At 45.7% G+C, this 22,339-nt stretch overlaps 2 protein-coding genes across 3 annotated transcripts in view; both read left to right on the top strand.

The window, feature by feature from the left end:
* LOC147626053 (transmembrane 9 superfamily member 1-like) overlaps positions 1-22,339 on the top strand; it is a 52,483-nt gene that overhangs the window by 22,479 nt on the left and 7,665 nt on the right. For both annotated transcript variants that reach the window (XM_086817613.1, XM_086817615.1), the window contains exons 7-8: positions 7,467-7,601; positions 7,820-7,986. In XM_086817613.1, the coding sequence (XP_086673739.1) occupies positions 7,467-7,601; positions 7,820-7,986 (302 nt within the window). The remainder of the gene's footprint in view (positions 1-7,466; positions 7,602-7,819; positions 7,987-22,339) is intronic.
* On the top strand, positions 1,368-6,570 carry LOC147626054 (uncharacterized). Its single transcript, XM_086817616.1, has 2 exons — positions 1,368-4,652; positions 5,218-6,570. The coding sequence occupies exon 1, from the start codon at positions 3,220-3,222 to the stop codon at positions 4,060-4,062; it is 843 nt and encodes a 280-aa protein (XP_086673742.1). The 5' UTR covers positions 1,368-3,219; the 3' UTR covers positions 4,063-4,652; positions 5,218-6,570.

Genomic DNA, 22,339 nt, shown 5'->3' with positions numbered 1-22,339 from the left:
CTTGTTACGCATGTGTCCTTTTTCTTCGCAGATGAAGCAACGTCCCTCCTCCTTGAGCTTCAAAGCCTTGAGGAGATGACTTTTTCTCGCTGGAGTTGAATTTAAATTCTTCGAAGGTTGGTTCGTAGACTTCCCTTCTGTCGTGCTAGTCATCGGCGCGGAGAACTTCCTTTTGTACTTGTTTCCCTGTCGGTTACGGTCTTGGTTTTGGAAGACACTATCGTATCATCAAAAATATGCTCAAAGTAAATGGCCTTGTCCAAAGTTTTGCACTTGTTATTCTTGACCTGTAAATGGTACAAGTCTGGTAATCCTGCTGCGAAGAAACCCAAACAAGTAGTAGAATCCATCTTCGTAGCTTTCATCTGCAAGTCTCTAAATTTTTGGCGGTAGACCTTATAAGTGAGGTTCTACGAGGGCACAGTCAAACTGGCAAATTGAGCAACTATGTCGTAGTCGTCTTTCTTCTTACTCTTTGAAGGCTTCTTCAAATTGCGCCCAGGTTGTCGGTTTAGGTCTTAGTTCTTTCCACCAGAGCAAAGCCTTGCTCGAGAGGAAACCTGCTGCTACTGAATCTTTTTGTCATCGCCATATGGATGAAACTGGAAGTGGACCTGCCACTTATGTAGCCACGTGTCCACAATCTTCTTGGTAAGTTGCTTTTAATCGCTCCTGAACTACTCCGGAGTGATGTTGGGGCCTAAAGCAGATGCTAAGGTATCCATGCTCGAGAGGCTAGATAGAATAGTGGTCAAAAGCGAGATGGAAGTCTGTAAGGTCTACATTTGCACGGCGACCGACGCCTGATGCTCCGCGAAGGAAGTCTCGAGAGTGACTTTAAACTCCTGAAAAATCAGATTTAGTCACGAAATCTTTGAAAAGATCGTTGTCGGCGGCCTCGAGAGCCGGCAGGTATTCGTGTTCGGGGGCGGGTTCCATCTCTAATTCTTGGGTCGACATCCCTGAAGAGGAGGGGTGAGGAGAAAACGAAGTCTTCGAGAAAGCAAAAGCTCCTGAAAACCGAGAGAGATCCCGTGCACAAAGGGTTTGACTCTCGAGTGGCTCTAAGGAGACCTGGCTGCCAAAGGAAGAGAGAAAACAAGAAGTGGCTGCAAGCCCGAGATGTTGCAAGAAACTTTCACAAGAACTCCCGTGCGGAATTCAGGAAACCCACTCTGGTTTTTATTAAAAGCCCATGCTTCGACGCTGAGTTTTTTAAAGCCCACGCTAGTTTTTTTTTTAAAAATTTGCCACATTGGTTGCGTGTTTTAAAACTGCCACGCTAGTTGCTTAAAAAAAGGGGCTGCCTTTAAAAAAAAAGCACGTGAGGTCTTCAAAAGGCTTGAAAAAACGTGGAGTCTAAAAAAACGTGAAGGCTGAAAAAACCACCGCACCCTGGTTGCACACCACCTGCCAACAGCAGGAAACGAAAAAAAAAACAAGAGGCTCTCTGTTCTCTCTCTCTCAGGCACAGCCTACAAGGCTTCCTTCACTTGCCTTCCCCCACTTGCAAACAAGCAAAGCTTTCCCTTCACTCGCCGTCCTTCACGACCCACATCTTGACCACAACGCTCCCACATGGGTTCCAACGATGAAAGAAAACGAACAATTCTTAAATCAGAAAAAAAGCAAGCTATGACATGAACTCATACCTTTCCTTTGATCTTCTCTTCTCTACCTACTGACTTGCACGTCCTCGAGGCACGCTCTGATACCACTGTCAATCCTCCCGGGTCTCCTCGTAGGGCATACTTGCAACAAGACTCCAAACCTGCAAAATGAAACCATAAAGCCATGAAGGGGATGCATGCTTGACTCACCACCCGACCATGACAGCCGTGGGCAAAAAACCGACGAGCCACGATTTGAGCTAACTAGCTAGACGTACCGCGACCAGCCTCTAATCCCATGACGTCCCATGCTGCCATGGAGCTACCCTTGTGGGCCTCGAGACTGATGTCGGCCTCGGTTGCATGAAGCAGGTGCACGTCTGCACTAGATCCAGGCTCCTGACCACAGAGCTCTCGGATAGCCTCGCGAGACTTTAAATAACTGACTGACCCTGGCCACCCTTTTATAGGCTCTTGGCCGGTCACCAAGCGTCCACACATGGGTGCCCGCCCGTGAGTCCCAGTCCAACTCGCCAATCTGCCTGCCTGGCTCGAAGCTACCCCAAGCCTCAAAGCCAGTCTTGTGTGCCTGTTTCACACGGTAGATACACTCTGTGCTCATGCCACTTCTCCAGAAGAGGTCAGCGACGCACCTGAAGCGGTGGAATGGGTTGGTGATAGTAGTGCTTCAGTCCACATGACCAATTAAGCCCATATCCTGGAGGACTACCAGACTTGATCTTCTTCAGTTTGCATCGGCGGCAACTCCTCGCTTCTTGTCACCAGTGTTGGTAATGTTCTTTGGGTTTCCTTGCCATCGTACATGATGTTTTATATGTTCCACGGATTTCCAAAAGTCTATTTTCAATGTACAAAGCTTCTCAGAAGGGGCTTGGTGTGTGCTTTGATGGTGAGGTCATTGAACTGATCGACAGGAAGACTCGGTTCTTGCCAGCGGAGTCCATGATGGGGGTCTCTACAAGATTACCAACTTTACTTCCCAGCTCACTCTCACTGACTCCCATATTCATTAGCTTTTCTTCCCCTTGATGGCTTTGGTTTCTGAGGCAGATACTTCTTTGTGTCATTCACACTTCGGTCATGTACCCATTGCTGCCTTACAGAAGTTCCATTCTGAGCACGTTTCCAGCGGACTACCTCAACTTAGGTCTCTTTCACACATTTTCTCATCTTGCATGATGGGAAAGCATCATTGAGATGCATTTCCAGAGGAGGCCACTCATTGAGCAAACCGAAGACTGGAGCTTATATATGTAGATCTTGCTAGACCCATGGAGGTTGAGTCTCTTGGAGGGGTTCGATATTTTCTTCTTCTTATGGATGATTTCACTTGCAAAGTCTGGGTATGTTTTTTGGCTCTTAAGTCAGATGCTTTTGCCAGTTTTAGAACTTGGATCACAATGGAGGAAAATCAGTCTGGTAGTACAGTTTCATTTCTCTGGATTGATAATGGTGGCGAGTTTGTACGTTTGATGACTTCGTTGCGTCGAAGGGCATTCACTGATAGACCACAGTTCCTTACACCCCTCAGCAGAATGGAGTTGTGGAACAGAAGAACCGGACCGTAAAAGAGATAGCTCGTACTCTGATGCATCATGCAGGACTCCCTCTTGCTTTTTGGGGTGAAGCTATGGCTATCTCAGTTTATCTCATTAACCCCTCTCTCACAAAAGTGGTTGAAGGGATGACTTTGGAGGAGGCTTTTACACGACACAAGCCTTATGTTTCTCACCGACGTGTTTTCGGTTGTGTTGCTTATGTGCGTGTCTCATATCAGAAGAGGACCACACTCGCACTGAAGTCAAAGAGAATGATCTTCATAGGCTACAATATGAGGTCCAAAGGGTACCGCTTTTGGGATCCGGAGGTTGATGACATCATCATTTCCCGTGATGCTCGGTTTGATGAGAGCTTGTTTGGCATCGACTCCTCTCCACTTGATGCATCTCCCGATTTTCTGGATGATCCATTCCCGGTAGATGTTAGTGATCTTATGCCTCTTCCACGTCCACCAGCTCCTCCTCCTCCTCCTCCTCCTCCTCCTCCTCCTCCTCTTGCTGCTGCAGCAACTCCGGTGCCAGCTGCTACTTTACAGCCACCGCTTCCTGTTGCACCAGCTTCTGCAGCTCCTAGTCCCTCTACGAGTCCTGCTTTGACTCCGGGATTACCCCCACTAGTGCTTGCTTCATCACCTCTCCGAGCAGCATCGGATGAGTCCTCTACTGTAGCTGGATCTTCTTCTCATGCTCTTAGAGGAAGGTTGTCCTACCTCGATGGGTTCAACAACTCTCTAGGGATTCTGGTCTCATTGATGCACAGCTCCATAGCCAATCTCTACCACCATCCTTGGACCTTGCTGTTCATCTCGGGCTTCCACATCTCATCACACAGTGAATTATGCTCTCATGAGTTCTCTCTAGGAGATGGATGAGCCCGAGAGTCCAGAGGAGGCTCTTTCACAGCCACACTGGGGGGAAGCCATGGAAGCAGAGATTCATCTCGGGCTTCCACATCTCATCACACAGTGAATTATGTTAGATTGGTGAGTCTGAGAGTCCAAAGGAGGCTCTTTCACAGCCACACTGGTGGGAAGCCATGGAAGCAGAGATGCATCTATTCAGAGGTGTAAGCCCAGCGGGGAGAGAGAGAAGGGAATAGTAATCTTGCACAGTACACCAAATTGAGAGGGGAAGAGGCCTCGCCTCCTTTTAGGAATTTATTCAAGAACAATCCACAGGTACATTGGCCAGGATCAATGAATACAAAACAAACTGATATGCCGATGTAGGATATCCAAGTTGATGTCGATGTCGAGGCACAAGATCTTTGAAGCCGAGCACACCATGGGGATGACCCACAAGTATCTCTCACCGGGCTAGTACCAGATCTAACATCCAAATCCAAGTCCAGATCAAGTTTAAGTCCAAAATCCAAGTCCAGATCCAGATCCAAGCTCTATGCCCAAGTGCTCCATGTCCAAGCTCTATGCCCAAGTTATCCATGTCCAAGCTCTATGTTCAAGTTCCATGTCCATGGTCTATATCCAAGGTCCATGCCCAAGTTCCATGTTCAAGCTCCGTGTTCAAGCTCCATGTTCAAGTTCTCCATGTCCAAGCTCGCATACGAGGAACACACGTGAGGTATGTATAAATAACAAACATGTAGATGCCCAAAATAGCTTTGTAGGAGACGGCGGTGTTGCAAGAGGCAGTATGCAGCACTACAAAAGGGGCAACAGAGCTGTAGGAGGCAGCAGGCGGGTTTTTTGAGTGGTGGCGGCGGAAGGCAGCTTTGGGCAGCGGCACCTTTATGGCTCATTGGCAGGCAGCTTTGAGAGTTCTTCGTTATCTTGAGATTATGGCATCACCTACGGTGGGTTTCACAGATTTTGATTGGGCAGGTTGCATTGATACTTGGAGGTCTACACTTGGATATTGCTTCATACTTGGTACAGGATTGGTTTCTTGGAAGTCTTAGAAGCAGAGGATTGTTGTTGCTTCTTCCACTGAGGTTGAGCATACTTGGTATAGGATTGGTTTCTTGGAAGTCTCAGAAGTAGAGGACTGTTGTTGCTTCTTCCACTGAGGTTGAGTACAAATCCTGCCTTCTCTCCTCCACTGAGACACTTTGGATTCATTAGATTCTGGAGCATCTATGCTGTGCCAACACTTTCCTGGTTACCGTCTTCTCGGATTCTGGGAGTGCTATTGCTCTAGCTTAGAATCCTGTGATACGAGGACGATCCAAGTATATTGAGGTGCATTATCATTTTGTACGCGATTGGATCGAGCTTGGACTTCTTCGGCTAGCCTACTGTTCTACTAAGGTCAATGTGGCTGGTCTCTTCACCAAACCACTTCCGAGAGCTACTTTGGAGGTGTTACTTCAGCGTGCTGGTATTGGACCACCTCTTTGGTGGTGAAAAGGAGGTGTTGGAACATATATCATCTCTAGATGGTCTACATGTACCCTAGCATGCTTGTACTGGTCATTTCTATGAGGCCTTGCATTGTAGACATCATTTAGGATTTTTCTACCATTTTATGAGTCTTTTTTAGGCTTTTTATGGCATATTTATGCTTCACGACTGCTGTTGGCCTGCTATAGCTGGCTGACTAGCTCATATGGGACATATATAAGGGATCACTCCCTCCTCATCATTTCCCGAATCCCATCCCATTCTTGCATATTTGTTGGGGGTCATTGGCTGTTGCAACAATCTCTTATGCTTGTAAGCACCTACGGGCTTCCCTCGTGCTCATTTTCAGCAATTAACAACTGTCCTCAGCCTTCTACAGTATATGCTTTCGCCTATAACCTGTGTTTTCTCTTTCTTCCATTTTGCTCCTACAGGCTGAAAGCCTGCATTTATGCTTCGATGCTGATTTGGGACGTTGTAGACCTCTGTATGCTTGTGTTAAGGGCTGAGGAGTGTCGAAACAGGCCTTCGTGGCATGGGTACTTAGCTTATCTTCAAGAAAACAACAATTTAAGACGTAAAACCTTGAGAAAATCTGAAAATAAACAAAAGAGAGAACGTATAGAGAGAAGACACCACACTAAGGGTTGAAATAGCCTTGGGCTGAGGCCTGACCCCCCTCTGAGCTATATTAGATAAAACTCCTTGAAAGAGTCTTTAATACATGCTCTTAGAGCTAGAGAGCTCTTTTGTCTTTTTACATGTCTCAACAATGAGAGAATTACTGAATTTATAGTTCTTGCCCAAAAGCACTTGAGAAAAGCGCTTTAAAACTCACGTATAGTCCAAAAAGCATCTTTTTAATAATAAAAGCTCCTCTTTTTAGTTTTTAAAAAGCTTTTAATCTTTTGCTTTCCAAAAGCTAGTTACATCATTCCAAGCCTATAAGGTGACCTTGCGTTGCTTTCTCGCCACGCCACCATCACCACGTCAACAATGGCACGCCACTTTTTTTTTTCAAAAAAATTTTGAACCTTTTTTTTTTTTTTTGTGTATTGCATTTTGCATGTCAACAACCTGTATTTTGATGCCTCGGTGACAAGTGCCTTCTAGCCAGTGGTATCAACCTTTGTGCAAGATAATGATGAGAGGAGAGCCTTGGGCTGTAGGCGCCCCTTATATAGGCCCCAAGGAACAGGTCGACTGGTCGTAGAGCTGGTTGACTAGGCATATATGCTTGTTGTGGCTTTTCATAGGTGCCCGTCACACTGGGCACTAACCCTTAGCTTTGGGCAGCCTACCCACCATGGCCCCCAAATGTGGATGGCCAAAGGGCTGCCATAAGGCCCAAAAGATAGACATTTCATCCATTGCCCCCAAAATGTGGTGTTGTTAGTACCATGTAAAAGGATTCACACACCGGGGATTCAACATTTGACCATGGTTGGATAACAGGCACCCGACCAAGTGGCCTAATAAGTGCCCATGATGACATGATGTACAACATCATATAAGAGGGACGGGCATGACATTGACTGGCGGGATGTGTAGGACTTTGAATACCCCTTCATGGTATACTGGCTATTCGTCCCTAGACAAGGACTCACAAAATGCTTGGTGTTTGGCCCTGGGGCCTTGCACTTGAGTTGGTGTAGTGTGTCCATGGCATGGATGCATGTGACATAGACCCCCAAAGGATTGCGGCTGCTGTCTCTCTTCACAGGAAAATGATGTTTCTAAAGGCTAATCAGCGTGATTATGAACTGGTAAGATCGTTTTAGTTGTTCATATACTATAAGGGCCTGTCTCTGCATGTGACTGACTACAGCTTTTTACGTAAGGGGAAGTATCTGCATTTTGACAACCAAATTCAAGAGAAAAGCACTTGCCACTAACATTGTTGGAATGTTTTTCAGATTCATTGGTTCTCAATTTTCAACTCCTTCATGATGGTCATATTCCTTACGGGTTTGGTTTCGATGATCCTAATGAGGACGCTGCGCAATGATTATGCAAAGTATGCTAGAGAAGAAGATGATTTGGAAACACTGGTAATGCGCTCACCTCTCTTCTGGGATCTGCAACAGCTCAGAGAATAATAGCGGTTTGCACCCCCTTGCGGAGCAAGGATTCTAGTTTTATATATCATCCTCAATCTCAATTCAGTGTTGTTTTTTGAAAAATATAGCTAAGAAGATGTATTTATTATAATGTATTGAGCCTGTGGTATAGCTGAGGCAAAAAAGGTTTTTGTTTGTTTATCTATTAGGAGAGAGATGTCAATGAAGAATCAGGCTGGAAATTGGTGCATGGTGATGTCTTCCGTTCACCTCGGAATTTGGTCCTTCTGTCAGCCCTAGTGGGAACAGGTGCCCAGCTGTCAGCACTCATTCTCCTAGTCATCCTGCTGGCAATAGTTGGCATGCTATATGTTGGGTAAAGTCTTTAAAACTCATCTGTTACACTCACCCTTTACAAGAGTGCATAATAGACACATCTGAATCTGCTTGATGTCACATGCTGTGTGGTATTAATTCTTGGCCCTTCTTTCAAACATGGTCTAACATTCATGCTCATTTGTCAATGCAATCAAATGTATTCTTAGCATGATTGTTGATGTCGTTTGAAACCTGTGAAAACTTCTCTTGCCGCTTCTCAAGTTTGAAACCTGTGAAAACTTCTCTTGCTGCGTCTCAAGACTCGAGCTTGGCCTCTCAATGCTTGCTTAGGGGCCTTTAAAGTTTACACACAACCCATGTTTTTTCTTTTGCTGATTGTGCTTTTGCAGTAAATGCTGTTTCAGTACAACTAAATGCAAATTGCTTGTTAGGAAAGGGGGGAGTTTTCAGCTGTTGCAATGTTTAGGATAAAGGGTGCTGATTGCGGCAGTTTAAGAGGTAAAAACATTCAACTCGGCTGTTGGAGGAGACTACCTATGCGGGGTGGGGAAAACCCACATTGAGGGCATGCATGCTAAGTGATCTGTTACATGCACCAATAAAAGATTACTGGTTTAAGTTGCGTTGAACGAACTTCTGAAGAGAAGAAAGAGAGAGGACCACATTCGACACCCGATCGGGTCCCAAAACCCACTCTGAAGGGCCCTCATCTTACAATCTATTTACTTGATTAATGGACATGAAATAAGTACAAAGCTTCAGATCAGAATGATCCTGCAACTGTGGAGTGACCTTGGGTTGAACTGCATTTGCAGGACTGGACTGGAGGCAGACGTTGCACTGGTGGGCTGCTTGCATCTGAGATGTATTCACAAAATGCAGATGGACTCTGTTGTTAATGCTACCTGATCAGCCTCTTTAAGGTTTTACCTTACCCACCACCTTGCAGGTGGTGAGGTGGGTCGACCACCCCACACTTACCACATGGGCTTCCACACGTGTGTGGCTAGCCATTTGGGCATCCTCACTCATTAATGAGTGGGCCGGCCATCTTTAGGGTTGTCCGCTTACTCATTAATGAGTGTGTTATTAGAGAAAAACATACTAAATGTACAAAACAAGAGTTTGAGCCTTACTTACCACTTGTAAACATGCATATTAACGAGTTAGATTCTAACAGTTCAAACACACGCGCCCATGGGGAAGTTCTAGGTGTCCCCCGATTCCAATGGGCATTTCACAGGTACTAGAAACCAGGAAATGTATATACTATAAAACAATTTACACCTTAAATCATTCCCATACATCAAGTAAACATGAAAGATGCTATGCACATGTTGTTTTGGACAATCTATCATTCTCAAAAGCTTGTACATGACATAGTTGGGCTCATGCACATCCACCAAGCCTCAATAGGCTTCTCTGAGTCCCAGCCAACTCTCTGAGAGTTGACTCATAGACAATAAACCACGGGGAATATGTGGAGCTTGTGACATCCCCATGGCGTCCAAGAAAATTGGCTGAAATTGAAAAGCTCCAAGTATGCTTCAAGGAGTTCTTGGTAATCTTTGAAGTGGTCCTCATCTATCCACGTAACGTCTATGGTTGGATAGCTAGAATTTCACAAGGTAATGGCTTTGTAGTTGCTCACTTGCAAGCTTTTCATATGTCACCATTTTGGAAGTCTCTGATTATCTTTGTAAAAATTTTTTGGGTTAATAAAAAGTTACTTATTGGCCAGTTTTATTCATGGATATGTTTAAACTAGTGGACTCAAGTGGTACGATCCTAGTGTAGGTGTGTTAGCTCCAGTGGTGAGAGCTAGTGGCTCAAGTGGTACTATTCCTGGAGCTTGTTGGCAAGATAGATCAAGCGGTACGATTCCCTGATCCATGTACTTGCAAAACCAAGTTATAGCATATAACTAGTGCAAAATAAACAAAGTGTTGAGAAAATCATTTATCACCTGTCTACAGTCCACAAACATGGCTAGAATACATCATGTTCATACATGGTTTACGAGAGGGCGTCCCTAACTTGTAAACTAGACATACAATTCATGTAGGCAAAGAAAACATTTCACGCGAAAACATTTGCGAAGCATGCAATTGTGCAATGTATTGCATAAAATATACTGGATAATCTCCCTTTTATTTAGCTTATACTTGTCCACTTGGTTGTTGAGTCTCGTAGGACCGCTGGTTAGAACTAGGGTGTTAGGACCAAATGATGACATGCCTCCGGCTTCTAAACAATTGACCCCAACTGAAAGGAGTTCAACCAAAAGATCTCTACCATATGCACTGTGTGTTTGATTATAAACACCGAGGAGGGATGGACTCAAGTTAACTCCACCACATGCACTTTTGTGTTTGGTTACAAACACTAAGGAGAGGTGGGCTCAAGAAAATCTACTACATGCACTTAGTGCTCGGTCATAAACAATGAGAGGAGAGGTGGACTCAAATAAAACTTTACCATATACACTTAATATTTTGGGGAGTGGTGGACTAAAGTGATACTTTACCACATACACTCCATATTTGGAGGGGAGGTGGACTCAAGTGATACTTGACCCCATACATTATGTATTTGACTCCAACCATAGAAGAGAGGTGGGCCAGAATAAAGCTTATGTATTTGACTCCAACCATAGTGTCTCCGGAATGACATACCAGCTTGCTAATCTACTTGCACTCCTTCATAATTCCCAATGTGTAGGGCATACTTCATATGCGGCAAATCAAGCCACTGCTAGGTTCTTCTTGAAGATCCAATAGATATTCCTGCTACAACCTTATCATGAGATATACAACCTCTAAACATAAGGCATAGAATGACCATAGCATGCTTCAAAGCATCTCTTAAATCTTTGAGACATAGGCTGAAAGTCTTGCGCATGTAATGATAATCCCCTCTATCCAAATCATTACAAACACTTTGTATAATCTTGCATAACTTTCAGCCATGTCACAATGGATAATCCCTATACATTTATGATTTAACTCATAATGTATCAAACATGTGAGATCATCATAAGACACTTCAACACACATATTTACAAAACTATTCAAATATATATGCATATATCCATAAGTGTACTTCCAGGTGAAAATTCTGCATATAAGCATTACAAATAATTATGATTTATGTTGAGATAGCTTTACATATGCATATGTACAGCATTTTTTTGACAAAGGTAACCATGTCGATGGTGATGAGCATAGGCATTGAGGATCTCACAAACCCATGGCGGCAACCATCCTCATTTAGGTACTCACAGATCCATGCCTGCATCCAAACTGCGTCCCAAGTTGTCTCTACTTCACAACTATGCATTTGTAGTAGTGTTCACAGCTTGGTTGTCTTCTTGTGTCATCTCAAGACATTGAGAAAGCATGTGGCCACATTGAAAGCATCTCTTCTCGCGGATGTTGGAATCCTTCGTCTCGTTAGCAAGTCCAGGAATGTCCTGGGACTTCTTACACTTTGCACCAAATTTCTTCTTGCCTCCAAATTTGGCTTCACTCCCTTCATCGTCAGCCTTCTTAGGCTCTTTGGCATCTTTGAAGTCCTCTTTAGGTGGGCTGTTCACCTTTTTGCAAGTTTTGATCCTTACCTTTCTGCTTGCTGTTATCTTAGATTGCACCCATTTAACATTGATTTGTTCGGTGTTCAAAGCTGAAGTTATTGGAGAGTTTGATTCGGGTATATTTCAAGCCCATGTTGAAAGATGTTTTGAAGTTCCAACTCGAAATTTCTCTTCTTCTCCTCATCAATTCTCATGAAAGGAATCACCTCAAGCAAGACCTTCCAAAACTTTAAAACATAAAAGATGGATTCCCTCTCTTTCTGATTCAGCCTTTACGTATATTTTTAGCAACATTGGAATGCAAAATCTGAGCAGAAAACTTGTCTTTTAATTCAGCCCATGCAGTGATGGTATTGCTGGAAAGTTTCTTAGGTCCTCTTCCTATGTTAAGCATCCTCTCGTCCTTAAACTGTCCATGGAAATCTCATCACGGAATACAAGGAACATGAAACATGAGAGGAGCATCAACCCCCAATAGATGGTATAACACTCTCCAAAATATCAAGCATGGGACTAATGAGTGTGGCCGAGAGGTCTCCCTTAGCTACATCACGTGGAAAGGTGGCTCGATGGCAATGGAGCTCTCTAGATCTGGAGTTGATGAGGGGATCGTGGCCAATTCCCGGGCCATGCTGAAATGTAGAGGCCTAGTCCAAGGTAATTCCTTTGGGCGAGGTGGGCCCACAGCCTGAGGTGGGTCCATGGGATCCATTGTATGGGTGTCCTCCTCTTGTTGGGTCTGGAAGAAGATGGTGATGGCGGGCTGGCGAGGCAAGGGTTTGGGTGGTTGGGACCAAAGCTCTCTCAAGAAAGCGTCCTTGTGTAACTTGGTTGAACACTCCTGGACTAGCGTTGCCGAGGGCTCCTTCCTGCCCAAGCTCCGCAGACACAAGGTGTCACCATTCCATCTTTATGTGCTTGCAATTGAAATTGAAATTGCATAGCATCTTTATGTGCTTGCTTGCAATTGAAATTGCATGCTGTTTTCATACTTGCTTGACCAATGTATAGTTCTGGGTAAGGGGACGCCCGCCCGTGAACCGTGCGTGTAATTATCTATTGACATGGTTATGTGGCATGTGACCGATCGTAAGTATTGGTCAGAAACCTAGCTTTAGGAATTAGCACTAATTTATAAGTGAGTGTGTACACACTTCATTAAGTTTTGGGCGACCAAAACTCACTTATAAGTTATGACCAGCCCTGTGTTCGCACACACTAATGTCTTGAGGTGGACAAAATCGAATGCCCACCACCCAAACCTTATCCCCTTTGTACAAAGGGAGCAACTGGCCATGTGTCCGTTCTAGCTTGCACCACAAGGCACTTGTCCTCTATACTTGACACCTAGAGTGGACAACTCACCAGATCTTTTCCTTCCATGAGGCCTCTTTGGCTATATTTTCTGCACTCTCTCCTTCCCAACTCCATATCCAAGCTTGTTTTCCAAGTTTCCAAAAGTGTTTCCATGTGGTGTCGACTCTCCCACACTCCCAATGATTGAAATTCAGCAAAAAGCTAAACTCTAATTTCAGTCCTCGTTTCTCAAGTTAAAACCATAGGGGAAGCTTTCCCAGGGTCCCCTTCATCCTTTTGAAGACTTTTTTCGCAAAGGATCGCAATAAATCGAAGATTTCAACACTCCAAACGCTTCCATCGTGAAGACTTCCATTGTCATTGACTGGACTTGCGATTGGTAAGCTTTGATGCTTAAGTATGGAAGCAAGTAGCAGGAGGGCGGAATACTCCAGAGACAGAGTTACATTACATATGTCACTGTCCAGTATATTATGAGATACGAGGCCGTTTTCACTGCCTGTTTAGAGAGGGTTTCGGACCACTTTCTAGAGTCATGAGATACCAGGATCAGAGATGCCTCGGATTATACTTGCTGGAGCTTCGTAGACATAGAGAGGGTCTCTTGAGAGGGACGGGATCACAGCGGGAGACACACCTACAGAGGCAGATTACAGACTTCTTTCGACCAGAGATTGAGCAGTCAGGTCAGCAGGCATTGCAGCTAGCCCCAGAGTATAGCCGCACTAGAGGTACACTGATTGATCGGGCTATAGAGCTGGGGCGGTCCAGGCGCCCCAAGATGAGAGGCCCACCTCGACACCGGCGGAGACTACAACAGAGGATCAGGACCATACTAGCACGGCATGGGAGACGTCCAGTCAGAGTACTCACCATGGAGGACATTGAGGATATCCGCCATCGACCGATGAGAGACATCTTTGGATAGTGATGTGTATGATGCTTACCTTTGTTGCTAGAGTTTTCCTCCCAGATGTTATCCATTAGGAGCTCCTAGTACCGTGCTTTTTCTCACAGTTATTTCAGTTTCAGTTAGTTGTTTTTAGCTTTTCTTACACAGACATTGTATCAGATCCACCAATTGTTGTAACCTTTTTGGTCTCATAGGTCATTTTGGCCTTTTGAAGACGTTAATATATCATTTTATTTCATTTCATTTCATTTCTCTCTCTCTCTCTCTCTCTCTCTCTCTCTCTCTCTCTCTCGTTCTCTCTCTCTCTCTCTCTCTCTCTCTCTCTCTCTCTCTTGCTTTGTCACATTTCTCTCTCATTGTGGGCCATGCTCAAATATGGTATGTCCAAGTTTCCACCTGATTCTCAAGATATGGGCTCCACATGGACCGCCTCCCTTCCCTTCAGTACATTTTGGACTCCCCTTTTCTCCAACTCTCTCATGAGACCACCAACCGGGTTATCCAGTTAGATATTCTGAGCCGCTACTCCCATTGCACATGGATCACGCATTCAGAGATGCACTTCTACAAAGATCACTTCCTCAAGCTCATTGAGGATGAATTCATCTGACACCCAGGCTATGCCCAATGGATTGCGATTAATCAGAAACAGGTTTCATTCCACCGCCTTAGAGTGGAGACAGGGAGAGGTGAGTGCGTCTTCAGAGCCGAGTGGCTCATACGGAGACCCAAGGAGAAGAGGATCCGATTATGCCATAAAGAGGTTGAGATAGAGCAGCATTACATATGTCGCTACCATGTATACTATGAGATCCGCGAAGGCTTTACTATCTGTTCTACGAGAAATTTGGCCCACTTTCCAGGATCATTGAAATACGACAAGAGAACACTACACAGGGTATGTAATCATGGAGTCTGGTTCTATTGATCTAAGCATGTAGAGTTCTTTTATAGGCATGTAGCCTTATCTTTTGACCCATAGAAATCACACATACACACTAGATAAGTGACACATGGCACACTTACCCTATCCTCTCATAATAGAGTCTTCACACACTACTAGCACACTAACTCTTTTAGAGGCTATTCACACACACATACGGATACACAAACAGGGGCTCACACACGAGGGGGAACACGCACATGAGACTCTGAATCCCAACAAACCCCCCTCTCGGAGCGAAGGTGGAGATGCTTTAGAAAACCTTCAATAGTCATAGTGAGTTTTCCTCTAGATTGTATTACCTACTCCAGTACAGCAAGAACATGACATGTTCTTTAGACTTAGAGGCTCGAGTATGAGCATGGTTGAGAGGCTCACATATGAGCATGGCTCAGGGGCTCACCAAAGCATGGTCTTTGCGAAAGAATCAGAAACCAAGGTTTGCTTTTAGGGAGACGGTGGCACCAACACCCATACTCTCATGTTGGGCCTGATATAGGAACTTGACCAACATCAACTTACCCAAGGAACAACCCCACTTGCTCTCCTTTTTTTTCCCCCTAGTACAAATGCTTCTCCAAAGGGAAACGTGAGTCGAGATAAACAAAGGGGAGGAGCACCTCTAGGTGGCTGCTCTAGGAGGTAAAGGCTGTTTCATACGATGGGGGGAGGGGGAAATAACCTCACAGGTGGTTTGTAATGCCAAGTGGGCTTGCCACCACTATCTGTAAGAAAGGGACCACGTTGCTAGATCTTGAAGAAGGCCTCCTGACGCTTCCTCATGCGGTCTGAGCCGCCCTGAAGCTGCCCCCACTAGGGTATGAATGATATTGAGCCAGATCCTCTGGATAGACTCCACTAGCTAGGTCGCGTCTATGGCTTCGTTGCATCGAGCTCTCCAAATATGCCACACAGCTATACTAACGTAGATATCCCATCTCTGACTAGAACTTGGGGTCCAACGACTAGTAGGTGGAGTTGGAACTGGCAGAGTGGAAATACAAAGGTGAGAGACTTGAAGGTCTGATCCCCCACCTTCTTCCTCATACGGCAAGATGATCGCGACCTTAGTGGCCCAAGCAACCGTGCCCCACGTAACAATCCGGGCAGGAGCCAGATCCATAGTGAAGATGCATAGGATCCTCTGCCGGGCCTTTGGGCAATCCCAAAGATGGTGATGTTGAGACTCCTGGGGATGGCCACACCTTTGACATAATGCTGGTTTGCCCCCAATGGCAAACTGCAAAGCTCCTATGTGCCAACTGCCACCATAGGAGAAGAGTGATCTTCCGCAGCTGAAAGTTGTCCCACAGCTGCTTCTAGAAATCTGCAAGAAAATGTGGAGGGAGACCTTGGGACTTCCAATATGCTGCGTTGGAGTGGCCTCCACTTGTAACATCTGAATCTTGCGGCCTAGCTGTGCCGCGTAAGCAAAGAAGGGGGTACCAGGCTACTCGTCTCTGTTCTGTGGATCCTGCCATGTCCACTCTCTTGGGTCCCATTGGAGACTCGTAATAGGCTGGCCTTCCCAAATCCATAGCCGCCATATACTCTCTCTGGCCACCTTGGATGGTGGAGGGTCGATGTGCCACTCATGTGCTTAAAAACCAATCACCCTCACCCTTTGCATGGTGCATCCCCTGAGGTCCTCTAAGGGGGTCTCTGATCTCTCCAGTCTGCCATGAAGCCCAATCGAGAAGGTGAGTGTGGAGTACTCAGCTTCGCCGTGAACTGCTCGTCTAGTGAACACTCCCAGCCACTGCCACCCACGGGTATACCGTGTCTGGTGAACACTCCCAGCCACCGCGGAGGAGAAGGATCTAGTATTGGAGCTAGCCACTCAGGGGGGTGGAAGAGTCAACGTTGAGGCTAAGTCGGTCTCTGCCTTGGATCCTGATAAGGCCTGTGTGTGTAGCTACCAGAATGCAAGCCAATCCCCAAGTGACCTAGCAGGGCCCGAACTCAAGGCGAGCCCCGAGCATGTGACTGCTAGGCAGATGGACCATAGGATTCTAGATCAAAGGCCATCGAAGCCACTCCTCCGAGGCTACTAGAGCTGACTATTGCAAGGCCAGCCTGAGACGATCTCAAGCACGCAAGAGATTGGCTGCAAATCTGTCCTCAAATGTTGGGCTAAAGACACGTGCTCGCATCTCTGTGAAGATCTATCTTGTGCTCTGGGGCCAAGGGTCCCCTAGGGTCGGAGTGTGGGCAGAGATCCGAGCCAGGAGGAAGTCCTTCCAAGGCTCACCGCTCGGAAGAAGGCCTCGAACAATCAATTTGCCCAACATGGCACGACTCTAAATGCAGGGGTCGATGATGCCCAAGCCCCCTCTCCGTCACGGCTGAATGGCCTCTCTCCAGGCCACCTTTGGCCCTGTTTGGTCTCCCATCACTATGAGCCCCCAGAAAGTTCCGGATCAAATGCTGAACTTGACAAATGCGTGCCCAAGAGAAAGACCAGCAGGAGGTAATGTACCACATGGTGGCAAGAACTTGGTTTGCCACCACTATCAGGCCAGCTAGGGAAAGCCAGCTTCTTCCGAATGCTCAGAAGAAGGGGGGGCAAGGTGTTACTTAGGGGAGATGTCAATGCCAACGTGGCATCCAAGATATGAAACTAGATTCCCCTCGGGACCCACTGAAAAGCCTCAACTGGACGCCAAGTAGGGCAAGTGATGAGCCAACCCAAAATGCGGAGTACGACCCCGATACACCTCGGACCCACTCCTCTGAGAAACACATCTTGCACATCGTCCCCTCCAAGACGCGGTTGCCTCCCAGAAGGTGAAGATGATGTCCAGAATACTCGGATCTTGAACGAATCCTATCTGCGTACCATGAATCAAGTCGGGGAGAAAGGGCTGCAATCTTCGGCTAATGGCCTTAGCCAAAATTTTTTAGGTGGTCCCTTGGAGGGTGATGGGTCTGCACTGTCGGATCTCCAATCTGTCACCACCCGCCTTGGGAATCAAGTGAATCAACCCCTCTGACAGTGACTCCGGCAGGGCTCCTGTAACCATTATCTCATTGAAGGTAGCCCTGAGGCCACCTTCTACGAGATCCCAATGTTGTAGAAATAAAGAGGTTGGAAGACTATCCTTTCCCGGGCATTTACCCCTCGGTAGTGCCGTCATAGCCTTCGCCAATAGGGGGTCAAGAGGAAAGTCCTAAGAGAGCGAGGAACCACGTCTCGTGTGTTGCCACACACGCTCATGCGCATCCATTACTTGTGCGGAAATGGGTGCACCGTTGAGAAGAGTGTTGAAGAAATCTGTGGCGATGGCTCTCACATGGAGGGGGGTCTGTAACAATGGATCCTTCTGGGCCTCGCAACCTGCGGATACCCTCTCTCCGTCTATGTGGGATTGCAATCTCAAAGAAATCTCTAGTGATCCTGTCTCCGCCTGCGTCCAAAAAGAGGCTCTGGCATGGTACCTGCACTCCACCCACTGCTCCTCAATGGATCCGAGTTGCGTACGGGCGGCATTCAACTGACTCTCAATCCATGGGCTCTCTCCTGAAGCCGGTGTAGAGAGGCAAGACCCATGCGAATACTTCTCTCCTGCTTTCGAAAGCCAACCGATCTGTTTTGCGTTGCCTCCTGTAAACAAACTGCTAATCTCGCCAAGGCCTGCATCCAGGGCTCAGCTGCTCCTGAGCAAAAATCCAGCCTCTTCCAAATCCCCTCTATCCTGATGCAGATCTCTAGGTCCTGAATGAGGCTATCTGGAATCCGGGTAGCCATCTATTTGTTCTGCCTCCAGGGATCATCTAGGGATAGAATAACCGGAGTGTGGTCAGAGAAAGAAGTGTCCGCCAAAATAGGAAGATGCCAAGGGTCCTTTCCCCAGTGAGACCGTCGAGCCCCAAAGGAGAATTGACCGAGAATACTCAAGGCATAAGAGGTATCCGGACGAGTGTTGTTGAGGTAGAGCAATGAATCAACCAACTGCTGGTACTTAGTAGAATCAACCAAAGGAGAATCATCTTCTTTGAAAGCTTGGAACTAGGATCCATGGGACAAGAGAGCGGAGTACAATTTGTCAAACCAGAAAGAGAAAGCAATTTGCGCACATACTTCTCTTGAGAAATAAAAATGCAATCATCGCGTTGCCATACTTCAAGACCAAGAAAGTAATGAAATAGTCCAAGATCAGTCATCTCAAACTGTTGTGAAAGCTGAGACTGAACATGAGTGACCAACTGAGATGTAGACCCTATAAGGATGAGATCATCCACATATAGCACAATGATACAGATATCACCATCAAAGAGAAAGACAAAGGTTTGAATCTGGATAAGCTCTCTCAAAGCCAAGTGAAATCAAGAAGGCATAAATCTTTTGATACCAAGCATGGAGTGCCCGTTTGAGACCACATAGAGCCTTCCACAGTAAATAAACATGATTTGTGTGTCCCCGAATCTCAAATCCTAGAGGTTGCTCAACATTTACCTCCTCTAAATCTCCGTTCAGAAAAGTAGATTTAACATCCATCTGAAAGACATGCCATCCAAAATGAGCAACCAAAGCTAAAACAATTCGAATGGTGGTATACTTGGATGTAGAGGTGCAAATGTCTCATCAAAGTCCTCGCCAGCTTTCTGAGCATAACCACGAGCAACAAGTCGAGCTTTGTACTTATCCAAAGTACCATCAGAATGAAACTTGACTTTAAAAATCCATTTAACACCAATGACCTTGCGATGTAATGGGCGTCCCAAGATTTGTTTTGCCCGATAGAAGACATCTCTGCATCCATAGCCTATCGCCATGCGGCAAAGCAAGGGCATCCTCGGGAGTCTCGGGCTCATCGATATCCTGTAAGGTACACATAAGAACATAATTCACGGTATGACTTGAAGAAGCAAGCCGAGAAGATCTCAGAGGACCGGAAGACGAAGCAGATGTGTGAGAATGCAATTGGCTAGTAGAAAGGCTAGAGTCCTGTAATAATTTCTGTACCCACGGGAGTGGACCAGACCTCCTCTCAAATCTGAAAGAAGAAGAAGGTATTGTTGCAGAAATGGATGTACCTAGGACAACATTGGATGGAGAAGATAATGGAGAGGTTGCAGATACTGGTGGAGAAGATGTAGGAGGCAATCCAGTTCTATGTAAGGGGCTGGACACAGCAGATGCAGCGGCTGAAACAGAGGGTACAACGGGCTGAATTGGTGCTAAAGACACCGGAGTCACTGCGGGTGTAGAAGCTTGCTATGGTAGATGAGAAAACTCTCCAATATCGGCTGGAAATGGGTCCAAAATCTGCGCAGAAGATGTCATGGAAGAAGAATCAAGTCCAAATAATGTCTCATTGAACCGAGCATCTTGAGATATGATAATATCTCCCACATCCAGATCCCAAAACTGGTATCCTTTGGATCTGAAGCTATAGCATGTGAAAATCATCCTCTTGGACTTAGGAGCAAGTGTAGTTTGCTTCTTATTGGGGACATGAACAAAAGCAACACAACCAAAGACATGAAGATGTGATATAGATGGCTTATTTCCATAAAGTGCCTCCTACGGTGTCAACCCGTCAACCGCCTTTGTGAGTGAGCGGTTTATGAGATAAACGGAAGTAGCCACAACTTCTCCCCAAAAAGCGAGGGGAAGACCAGAATGATGCAATAAAGATCTCACCATCTCCTTCACGGTCCGATTTTCCAATATCGGTTGGAAATGGGTTCGAAATCTGCTCGAAAGAGGTCATGGAAGAAGAATCAAGTCCAAATAATGTCTCATCGAACCGAGCTACTTTAAGAGATGAGAGAGATGGATCCTGTACACCTTATTGGGTCCCAAATTACCCATTGAAGGGCCCCCTCCTATTGCTAGGATTTGCTTTTATTACTTTGAAGAGAATGACTACATGATTGACTTTGGGACTGTAGATAAGCCAAACAAAAGACCTTTGGAAGACCAAGAGTCGGGCTAAACAGTACACGGTTGTAGAAGCACCAATGATGACAATTCTCAAGGCCAATGCACTCTTTCAAGGGAATGTAGGAAGGCTGCAAACTGTGGCTGAGAGATGTACTGCATTGGGACTCTTCCGGGCTGTGAATATGCACTATGAATGAATGAACATGCTGCATTTACCTTCCCCTTGATGGCTGGACCAAACGATGAGGTGGATGTATGCTGAAAACTGCATGAAGGTTGAAAATGCAAAGGTCTGAAGCGCTTTCTCCTTGGCTGAATGTAGATGATGCGTTTTATGCTGATGAAGGCTTGTATGCTCAAGCGGTGATGCTCTCAAGGCTGAGGGCTGAATCGCTTATGATCCAATGATGAGATGGATTGGAATGATTACTAATGATGCTATTTATATGAGCTTGATGCTGGTCGGCTGGCTATAGAGCTGGCCGACTGCATCCCTAAAGCTACACGACTAGTTATCATGTGATAAATGCTGAATATAATGATAATAATGCTCATAAATATGGAAAAAATGTGGAATAATGTTGAATAATATTCTAATACTTTTGCAATGGTCTATACGCATATGGGATGAATGCTATGCAAAATACAGACCATGAACTGACGCAGACCGTAAGGCTTCTATTGACTCTATATGCATGAATGATTCTCTCCAAGTGGGTTAAGGGACTCGATTGACTGACTAACACTCTAAGGTTGAGGAATGACCTACGTAGCTCATACCTGACATATAATGGACTGAGGATTACAATGGGACTAGGACATACGACTATCATATCCTATAGGGTCCTATTGTTGTACAATGAAGCACTGATGATGAGCCATCTTGTAGCCATGCACTATAGTGCAGAGTGCATGCAACAGGCTGATTCTCAACCATGGCTATCCAAGTCCTAAAACTGGCAAAAGCATCAGACTTCCGAGCCAAAAGACATACTCACACTTTCCGAGTAAAATCATCCACCAAGAGCATGAAGTAATTAGCCCCTCCAAGGGACTCAACCTCCATAGGACCAGCCAAGTCTACATGTATAAGCTCGAGCTTTTGTGTCGCTTGATGTGTAGCCTCCTCTAAAAAAGCATCTCTATGATGTTTGCCCATTGTGCAAGATGAACATATATATGTGGTAGTTGACAGAGCTTAGGTAAACCAAGAACCAACTGTGGGGAATAATTTTTTTGCAAAGCAGAAACGGATTCATGACCAAAGTGTGAATGCCACAAAGAACTCTCATCAACAGAGACTAAGGTAAGAGAAGGAGAGAATAACAGATGGATATGAGAGTCGGATGAGGGAATCTGTGAGGCACATGTAAAACTTCATGGAGAGTAGGAGAGGAACCAAGAGAAACATTACCAATACCAAGAACTGGTAAGGAAGAGTCATCTCCAATGCGAACCGAAGAAGAGAGCGGCTAGTAGTCCTCAAAAATATGTGAATGTTTGGTGACTAGTCATATGGGCGGAAGCACCGTTGTCTCACTGACCCACTCAACCTCTGTTGGTGTGTCACCAACCTCTGTCGAAGAAGTTATATCTGTGATCACGAGGCAACTATCCTATGGAGAGGTGGGGGGAGAATCTGTAATTGCCATATATGCCACTTTGGCATTGCCCTCGTCCTTCACCTTTTCCTTGCCTTTGTTCTTATCAGAATCCTAAGAGTTATCTTTGGCTT

This window comes from Cibotium barometz, chromosome 23 (genome assembly GCF_041138505.1).
Source record: "Cibotium barometz isolate CiBa-2024 chromosome 23, ASM4113850v1, whole genome shotgun sequence".
NCBI classification, from domain to species: Eukaryota; Viridiplantae; Streptophyta; class Polypodiopsida; order Cyatheales; family Cibotiaceae; genus Cibotium; species Cibotium barometz.
This window is presented reverse-complemented; position numbering and strand designations above follow the sequence as displayed.